Source organism: Quercus robur, chromosome 2 (assembly GCF_932294415.1).
Source record: "Quercus robur chromosome 2, dhQueRobu3.1, whole genome shotgun sequence".
Taxonomy (NCBI): Eukaryota; Viridiplantae; Streptophyta; class Magnoliopsida; order Fagales; family Fagaceae; genus Quercus; species Quercus robur.
In genome coordinates, this window is record NC_065535.1 from 56,460,772 (window position 1) to 56,471,440 (window position 10,669).

Below are 10,669 nucleotides of genomic sequence, written 5' to 3' on the forward strand. Positions count from 1 at the left end.
AAAAAAAAAAAAAAAAAAATTGGCAAAATTTGTGTGATTCGAATCCTATCACATGCCGCGCCTAAAGTTTTGATTGGTAAAATTAAGCAAAACTGGCCAAAATGCAAGGTTCTCTAATGTGCAAGGCCTTTGTATGCAAACGTTGATAACAGAAAATGATATGACTAGACCTAGGAGCTGGTTTCCCTTCTGATCACTTCTACTTTTACCACTCATCCTAGCTTGAATCCTCATATGTATGATTCCAAACCCTAGGGTGAACTCTGTAAACAGTGGTCGAGAACTTTGTTTTGTCGGAGACTCCCTATATTTCTATTTTAGATTTTGATTCTCAAACATTCATTATTTTACATTTCTTTTTTTCACATCCACTTTTATGTGTTAAAATGTGAATATTTTTATAACGTGAACATTCTCACATCAATTGTAATTGTAGTTATATATGTAAAATGATAGATGTGAATGAGTGTGAAACAATATTTTTCCTTCTACTTTTAGTTTTAGTTTTGTTGCTTTTGATATATTGGAAGACGGTAGTCTTTGTCTACCTATTGCTTCTTTAAGTTTTTATATATTTTCTTAATTATGAAAAAACAATGATGATTAGACCGGGGTCGGGTGGGAAAAAATTGGTTTGGATTATAATTTATAATATTTGACTTTATAGTGGGTTCCAATTAGTTCAATTGGTAAAAATTTTTATGGTAGAATAAGAGATCTGAGGTTCAATCCTCGCTTATACCAAAAACTGATTGGTGTCTTGGTCTAATGATAGAGTTATCATCAGGAGCAAAAGCCATTAATTGAAATTCTCTCTAAAAAAAATTAAAAAATTAAAAAAAAAAAACTTTATACATGTTTATTCATTTTAAATTTATTCCCAACCCGTTAGAAGTCGGATCAATCCCACATGGCCTATTTTTATTAGTCTTTTTTATTATTATTTTATTTTGTGGACTAGCATAATCATTTTATTTTGTGGAATTTATACACAAATTTCCAAGGTTGATAGGCCAAATGCTCAATTTTTTTTTATTCCTTTATATTTGAAAAAGTATCTTATAATAAGAAGATATGTTCACACAAGGATATGAAAATGACATGTCATTAACTAACTAAAAAAATGACTTTCATTTCATGTGATCCAACTAACCAAGTTCGCGTGATTTACTAATAATTCTAGTTTACTAAAATCCTATAAAAAAAATTTCTAGTTTACTAAAAAAAATACTAATAGTTCCCTTAAGAACTTAAATAATAATAATAAGACAGAAAGAAAGAAAGAAAGAGTACGAGTAATACGTTAAATTTTGCAAGCCCATGCTCTCTACTTCCTAGCCTATGATTTGATAACATATTAACTACTTAATTTCAAATACCTTTTGTCCTTTGGGAACACATACGGTTATGGCCAGGCCTATTACACAAAAAGATAAAGGATAAATTCATGCACACTTAAACAATAAACAAATGAATGTAATTATATATTATTATTGATGGGAATAGCTCTTCCAATCATGGTTGTCCTTGGCATAAGTCAAGAACAACGACCTTCCACCAACTTGTCAATGTGTCAGTTCACACAGCATAAGGAAAATTGGACGACCTTCTACTCTGAGACTGAGAGCTGGGGATAGTGGGCAAGTGCAACGAGTCCAAATCTTCTGTCCCATCAATTATGCTCAATTTCATGTTTCATCAATAAAATTTGGATAGCTAGCTTTTCTCATTAAATGAGATAACTCTCATTTTAACACTCATGTTACTTAAACGTTAACGTTAAAATCCCTTTCTTTTTGTTCTTTTTGTTCTTCCCCAACTTTATTTCTTCTCTGTTCCGGCTTTTGGTTTCTTTTTTTTCTCTTCTCCATGTGGTTTGTCTCTTGCCGCAGCTTTTGGGATTGATTTGGACTCTTCCCCTTTTTTTTCTTCCGCAACTTTAATTTCTTCTCTGTTCCGGCTTTTGGTTTTTCTTTTTTTCTCTTCTCCATGTGGTTTGAGTCAACAAGAACTCTTTTGAGTTTTGTTTCTTGCCGTAGCTTTTGTTTTTGATTTGGACTCTTCCCTCTATTGTCTCATTATATTCCTTTCTCCCAAAGTGTTTCCGGCTTTTTCTTTTGTTTTTGTATGCCACAGAGGTTCCTTTTGTCCGGTGCAGATTTGTTTCAACTTTTGAGAGACTTCTGCTGAAACAAGCAACCTTCAAGGTTTCTTTTTTTTCTCTTCTCTATGTGGTTGACGTCTCAAGTGTACATCTTCATCCTCACTTCGCCCCAGTTACAGACACATCCTCACTTCATCTTCAAGTGTTCATTTGCTTCTATTGGTTTCCACAAAACAAAAACAACATAGTTATTTTTTTTAATAAACAACATATATATATATATATATATACACACACACGTGTTAGACACAAACTCACACAAGTATAAGAAAGTTGTTATAAATCCTAAAATAAATTAAAAAAAGAAATTTATTTACATTAAACCAAAAGGGCGAAAATGGGTAATTACCCATAAGGATCAAACTATTCAGTTAGTTGGCCCGGTTTTGAAACTTTTTGGCAAACTAGCAACTCGAGCCTCAGAGGCTCGATTTTGGGCCCAAAATCGAGCCTCTGAGGCTCGGTTTACGTTGTTTGATGTGGCAAAAAATCCACGTGGCGTTTACATGAAACTCGAGTCTCAGAAACTCAAGTTCCACGTAGATGCCACGTAAAACTCGAGTCTCTGAGACTCGGTTTTACTTTAAGTAAACCGAGTCTCAGAGACTCGAGTTTCAAGTAAAAAAACGCGCGTATTTTAACTTTGAAACCGAGTCTCTGAGACTCGAGTTTTAAGGCAAACTAAACTCGAGTCTTAGAGACTCGAGTTTCAAAGCACTCTCATCTCTGCCTATCTGGTCATATCAAGCTGTCTTTGCTGTGCTCTGGTCATATCAAGCTGTGTGCTCTGTGCTAGTCTATTACATTGTGCTCTGTGCTAGTGCTGAAGGACTTGAATTGTTTGTCCGTTGCTTGTTAGCCTATTAGTCTATTTTGGTGCTTGTGCTAGTCAACAACAACAACAGTCTTTGTTGCAGGTACACGTGAATATAATTTGTCTGTTTTGAGACATATTCAAAAAATATGTTAAACCACAACTTCTCTTAGACTATGTTGAACCACAACTCTCAGACTAAACACAACTCTCACACCTTCAACAAAATCACAAAGCCTCAACAACTCTCACACCTTCAGCAACTTCAATCACAGAACCTCTCTTAAGAACTCTCACAGAGACTGAAACTCTCATACATATTTAGCAGCAAAACATTGCTCCTCTCACTCTCATACAATCTCAGCAGTACATTTACACATCATTATGTCAAGTAAGGGTCTCCTCACTCTCTAATTAGTTGTTTAGTGTATATAGCTGCTTTAACCATTATTGCTTGCATTGTTTTAGTGTATATGCCATTTCGTAATAAAATATTTGTTTGTATTAGGCAAATATATTTGTTTTCTAATAAGATATTTGTTTGTATTAAAATATGTATATTTGTTTCCTTATAAAAAATACGTATATATATTTATATTTATATTTATATTTATATTTATATGTATATTTATACAACTATATAATTAAATATTTATATATACATATTTTTATTTATATATTTATAAAACTATATAATTAAATAATTAAATATTTATATAAATATATTTATATTTATACAACTATATATATAAATACTTATATAAATATATTTATATAAATATATAAATATTTAATTATATAGTTTTATAAATAGGCTAAATATAAATATATTTATATAAATGTATTTATATAAATATTTAATTATATAGTTGTAGCTTTTGTTTAGCTGGGAATGTTTTGTGGTTTAAGGTTCTAGTTCTTTGAGATTAATAAGCTTTTTGAGGCTCTCTTAGTTGGATAGTACATGGTATTTGCTTTTTGTTATTTGGGCATAGGTATAAAGGTGTTTATGTATTTGTGGCTGCATACGTTTGGCTTAAAAAAAAAAATACGTATATATATTTATATTTATATGTATATTTATACAACTATATAATTAAATATTTATATATACATATTTTTATTTATATATTTATAAAACTATATAATTAAATAATTAAATATTTATATAAATATATTTATATTTATACAACTATATATATAAATACTTATATAAATATATTTATATAAATATATAAATATTTAATTATATAGTTGTATAAATAGGCTAAATATAAATATATTTATATAAATGTATTTATATAAATATTTAATTATATAGTTGTATAAATAGGCTAAATATAAATATATTTATATAAATATTTAATTATATAGTTGTATAAATAGGCTAAATATACAAATATATTTATATTTATATATTAAATTAGATGATATGTCTAATTTGATTGATCATGATTATATTCACATTAGTGTTTTTTTTTTTCTTTTTTTGTCTGATGAACCCTGCTCTATGTTATTTCATCAATAGTAGTGTAATAGGGTATGGCATTAATTTAAAATTACTTGAATGATGTTGTTATATAATTGCACTCATTCATTTGCACATCCTCATGACTTTTGTTGTTTGGTTTGATATTTTTATTTATATTTTTGTTAGAGCTGAGTTTCAATTTTGTAAAGAGGGTGAGTTTTGTCTTCAGTTTTTTTATTTGTTTGAGTATGAAATTATAATGATTGAGTGTGTTTGTATGTGATGTGGGGTGAGTATATGCAATTGTTACACTTTTAGAAGTTGCGATTGTTGTACTTTGAGTAGATAGAAAAGGTTTTGTAATTGATGTTAAATCAAAGAGATCAAATATGTCACTAACATAAATTTACTTGGCTCTCTAATAGGTTCACAATCTTTGAAGAATATTGACATAAATGTATACTTCGGTGGACCCCTTTACAATCCTGAAGGGATTGACGGATTTCCATTTAGAGGGGAGGGTATTGAATGCTACTACATGATGTTACGTCGTAAGTTGAAGACGTTGACTGATTTGAAGAGGAAAATAATGGACGAATTGAAATTGAACCCTGCTTGGTATGACATCAAGATTATTTATCGTTACCCACAAGAAGTTCTTCATGAACGGATAAATTACGGGTATATGGCGATTAAAGAAGATAAACATGTAAAGATGATGTTTAATAGGATCCAGAAAATGTCCCAAGTAAATGCTGCTGAGTTGTATGTAAGTTTGGAGGCGAGTGTAGACAACAGTACTGAGGTGGTGCAAGAAACATCTACGGCTTTACAATTTACAACCCTAGATAATGGATGCACTACAATGGGAGGGTATGCAATGGGAGGTTATACGCTCCCATCTCAAGATTATGTTGCAAATACTGGTGAAACCCTCTACTCTCAAGAGACACATTTAGAGGAGGAAGACGAAGACGAAGATCATGCTGCGAATGATAACATAAATAATGATGATATGGATCAGTACGAAGAGAGGATTGAGCAAGGTGACTTTGAGAACGATGTGGATGAGCATGAAGTCGTTCCTAATTTTGAAGAGGAAAATATGGAGTACCATGATGAAGGTGATGCAGATGATGATGATATTGGTGTCCAGCATGATACAGATACGACCGTTGGCTACAGAGCTCCTGCGGACTCATTCTACGCAAATACTTGGGAAGATATGGTTGATCCTTCACTTCTTCAGATACCATTTCTTTGTACTTGGCAAGATGGGATGCATTTTTGTAAAGGGTTGACTTTTGCAAATAAAGCTGCGGTGAAGCGTGCATTGATAATATACGCAGCAAAGGATAATAGAAATTTCTCCATCCAAAGGTCGAGCACAACTCAATTGTGCGCCGCATGCGTTGACGACAACTGCAAGTGGTACGTTGGGGCATACATGAAGTCTAAATTGAATGGTCTGTGGATGGTCACGTCTTATGTGGGTCCACACAGTTGTATACCCTTTGGGCTGCGAAGAGACGGTAGAATGATGGATTCTAATTTTGTTGCATCAGAAATTGTGGGAAGATTGCGAAAAAAGCACACTGCTACTATTGATGAGCTTTGGGAGATCATACGTACTAAGTATGATCATGAGCTTTCTTACTATAAAGTATGGGACGCAAAACAGAAGGCAATTGCTAAGATTTTTGGGGATTGGGAGGAGTCTTACCAAAGGTTGCGAAAGTTGTTGTTGGCATACTTGGATCAGGATTCGGGTACCCAGTATAGCTATCACACCATACCTAAGCCATTAGAAGGTACTACGTTACTGCGCTATGTATATTGGGCATTCGCTCCATGCATTGCTGCATTCCAGTATTGCAGGCCAGTGATCAGTATTGATGGAACTCATTTATATGGTAAATACAAAGGGGTATTGATGATTGCAATGGCAACGGATGCTAATCAAAAGGTTTTGCCTATCGCCTTTGCTGTTGTGGATAAGGAGTCAGGGGCTAGTTGGGGGTGGTTTTTAGAGTGTCTCAGGACTTCGATAGAGCGTGTTATTGAAAACAAGGACATTTGCATTATTTCTGACCGACATAAAGGTATCAAATGCGCCATTCGAGAGTGGCCTAGAGGGCAAGACGGAAGAGAACGGGTATATCATCGATATTGCCTTCGACATGTTGCTAGCAACTTCAACACACACTTTGATAACCCGACTCTAAAGGCATTGGCCTTGAAAGCTGGATATGCGACTCATGATGCTAAATTTGTGTCCATAATGCAAACCATTAAAGAGGCCGAGATTAATTTACTGAGGGGTGTAGACCCTACTGATCGCCGGATTATACGTTATATGCCATACACATATCTAATGAGTGAGGATGTAGACAAATGGACCCAGTCACATGATGGTGGAAGACGTTACGGGGCAATGACAACCAATATCTCTGAGTGCTTTAATGGGGTTCTTAAAGGTGCCCGCGGTTTGCCCATTGCTGCAATGGTTGAGTTCACTTTTTTTAAACTTGTTGCATATTTCCACGATCGACATAAACAAATTACTTCTGATCTCTCTCGAGGTAAGGTGTGGAGTGATTATGCAATGGAGATCTATAACAAAAATGAGCAGAAAATTGCAGGACACACTCTGAGGAATTATAATCATGCAGAGGGTATATATCAAGTGGTTACCCCGTATAACGACCATAGAGCTGGAGGGGGAAATCACAGTCATGATGTGCGCATATTTGATAGAACATGTGGTTGTGGAAAGTGGCAAAACTTGAAGATCCCTTGTTCACATGCAATTAAAGTTCTTAAAGGTCTACATCTCGATGCGCCCAGCTATATTGACCCATGTTACAATCTGAACAACGCCATTCTCACATATTCACATAATTTTGTGGTGCCAAAGTCAGAGTCATTATGGACAGACGTTCGCGGACCACGGTGGGTGCCTGACCCACAATTGTTGCGGGCCAAAGGTCGTCCTACGATGTCAAGAATAAGGAATGAAATGGATGGGGTACGGCGAGAACGGGGAAGCCGGAGGGAAGATCCGGAGTTGAGGGAGATTCAACCGAGGCAACGATGTAAAGTGTGTCATCAAGAGGGGCATAACCGTAGATGCTGTCCCAATTCCCATGGGGCTTCGACAAGTGGTAGTGCTATGAACTAGGCAAGTGCCGTCACTGTTTTTATATAATATACTCAGAATGTCATTTGGTTTTTGTTCTTTGCATTTGGAAACTAATAACCGTATTTAATGTTTGTCAGGCAAGCGGAGACTTGATTTTCGTAAGTGACATTGTACGTGAGACTTGTCGTGATCTTCTGTATGGACAAGCTAGGTGATTATGTAGAGTATGTTGTATCAGTATGGACAAGTGTTAGGTGAATATGTATAATATGTTATATCAGTATGGAGCTTCCGCTAGGCGAATATCACCACTATGTTGTATTAACTTAGTTGTTATTTTGTTTATTGTTGTAAATTACGGATAATTGAACTATTTGCTATCCATTTTACTCGTTACATTAGTTGCGTGATGCAGCTTTTTCCTATAATACGAACAATGATATTACTTTGGCAAGTTGCCCTTCTAGTATTGAACTGCCATTGTGTGCTAAGACTTTTTATCCAACAATAATTTTATTGAATAGTTACTGTTTTAATCTGGTTGTAGAACTTTAATGTATGCTCCGTTCGCGTATCATAGCGTATGTAGTTGTTTGATGTGTTCTGGACCCTGGAAAATTTGATGCAGGGGAGAAAATTAATTCTGGTCCATGCACCTGCGGCAAAAAAAAAACATTAGATAAATATCCCAGTGGAACTCGAGTATCTTATACTTGATTTCCATAAATGGAAATCGAGTATAAAATTAGAGTTCTACTGGGAAGTTTGCCTCCTTTTTAATTTTGCCCCAATTTGGTGACCTGCGGCCAAACACACAAAAAAAAAAAATATGCCAGTGGAACTCGAGTATTTTATACTCGGTTTCCATAAATGGAAATCGAGTCTCTAAGACTCGATTTCCATTTATGGAAACCGAGTATAAAATACTCGAGTTCTACTGGGAACCATTTTTTCCCCAATTTGGTGACCTGCGGCACAGAAAAAAAAAAAATATCCCAGTAGAACTCGAGTATCTTATACTCGATTTCCATAAATGGAAATCGAGTCTCTAAGACTCGATTTCCATTTATGGAAACCGAGTATAAAATACTCGAGTTCTACTGGGAATCCTTTTTTAATTTTGCCCCAATTTTGGTGACCTGCGGCCAAACACACAAAAAAAAAAAAAATTCCCAATGGAACTCGAGTATCTTATACTCGGTTTCCATAAATAGAAATCGAGTCTCTAAGACTCGATTTCTATTTATGGAAACCGAGTATAAGATACTCGATTTCTATAAGTAGAAACCGAGTCTTAGACTCATTTCCATTTATGGTAACCCCATTTCTACTGCGATTTTTTTTTTTTCAATTTTTTGTTATTACCCCATTTGAGAACTAATTTCAGGTAATTTTTTACTAAACCGCCAACATCGAAGAGTAAACCTTGTAAATCCAAAAATATAACTGAAATGAACAAAATAAAATTATACAATCTGGTTTATTTGTTTTCAACTGCCAACATCTAAGTAACCCAACCCTGTAAATCCAAAAAAAAAGAAAAAGAAAAGAAAATCAACATCTCATGTCTTCACAATCCAACAATACACAAAAAGCACACATTCAGTATAATTTCATATCACATTGTAATGCACAAACTATAAGCACCTACAATTGAGTGGACTATTAAAAGTTCAAACTTGTGTTTTTAATTTTATTTTGAATATAATTGAAGTTCTAACTCTAATTAGCTCATTTACAACCACTACATGGTAGGATTGATCCCTGAGTGCTATGTCTCATGCTACAGCTACACATGCCCAGAAAACTAAGCCACATGTGCTTGTCCACTAAGCACAGATTTTTAATTATCATTCTGGTCGTCTAATCAATAGATTGATAACAGATTGACAGTCATTGTCTACGGACATTCTTGTCAGATAGTTGAAGTAAAACACATATTACATAAAAATGTATCACAATAAGAATATTTAACAAAATAAAATGAGATGCCAGTGGTATTTAAAAAACTTCAACAAAGTGTGGGCACCCCCATGTGGCTTTTATATCCATACAAAGAACAGAGCTGTTAGCTGTGTGTGAAGAACAAAGCCACGGATCAATTATATTCAGGGTGGTGGAGTGAAACAAAACATTAACATGGAGACACACTACTTCCATAGCTTCCGCAATGACATGTTTTTCTCGGTCTCCTTCTTCATTACCTTTGCCACTACCATCTCAAAATCTTCTTCTGTTACATCAACCCTCCTCTCCCTCGGAGCAAACATCCCAGATTCTGTGCACACACCCTGCAGCAAACAAAATAAATGCCATGAAGGAAGAAGGGATAATATGATTATGCACAGAGAAAACACACAATCTTTCACTTCTGAAGAGTATAATAGCCCAGTGCAATAGGTCGTTATGGAATTAACAAGACAATACTTATCATTCTGTCCAAATCCATCGAAAAGAGTTGAGATTGTTTAAATTGAATAAAATACTGGCAATCTTTACAAGAATGAAGCCTATTTTGACATGCTTGCCAAATACTTACAATAAGAGATGAATCTGTTTAAATAGTTGAGGTCACAATAAAGAAAAGTACCAAAAACTAAACAACCCAATCTGCATAATGAAAACACACACGATACCTTTATTTTATTTGATGCTTCAAATCCATCCAGCTGGTTGAGAAGCTCCAGCATAGTCCGCTGCACTTCACTGTCACCATTGCCACTACCAGTTTAAATGCAGAAAGTAAAAGGGTACACGAGGCAAACCTCCTTTATCTCTTTAATTTGCTGGTCAAGACCGCCAATCATGTCATATGTGGAATCTGGAACCTTTTCAACTTTCATGAGGTTGACCAATGGATCTTTCATTTGCTTGGCAAGATTAAATGAAGCACATAACTGTCATTATGGAGAGCAACTCTTGTTGATGGAGTTATCTTGGTGATATCGATATTTTTATCAATGTCAACAACATATTTCCGTTCAATTGTAAGATTGTAAACAATATGAAACATTAGATGCACATGTATTCAAAAGGGTACACGAGGCAAACCTCCTTTATCTCTTTAATTTGCTGGTC

The 10,669-nt window shown here is 34.5% G+C and overlaps 1 protein-coding gene across 1 annotated transcript; it reads left to right on the forward strand.

Annotated features, from left to right (window-relative positions):
- The first annotated feature begins 2,501 nt into the window (after positions 1-2,501).
- Positions 2,502-7,630, forward strand: LOC126700932 (uncharacterized). The gene is made up of 3 exons (XM_050399098.1): positions 2,502-2,505; positions 4,875-5,495; positions 5,745-7,630. Exons 1-3 carry the CDS (start codon positions 2,502-2,504, stop codon positions 7,628-7,630), a joined length of 2,511 nt encoding a protein of 836 aa, XP_050255055.1.
- Positions 7,631-10,669: the final 3,039 nt, after the last annotated feature.

Coding starts and splice junctions, on each gene's coding strand:
- LOC126700932 (XM_050399098.1), top strand. Junction 5,496..5,744: donor CGAAGAGAGGATTGAGCAAG/GTGACTTTGAGA, acceptor ATTTTTGTAAAG/GGTTGACTTTTGCAAATAAA.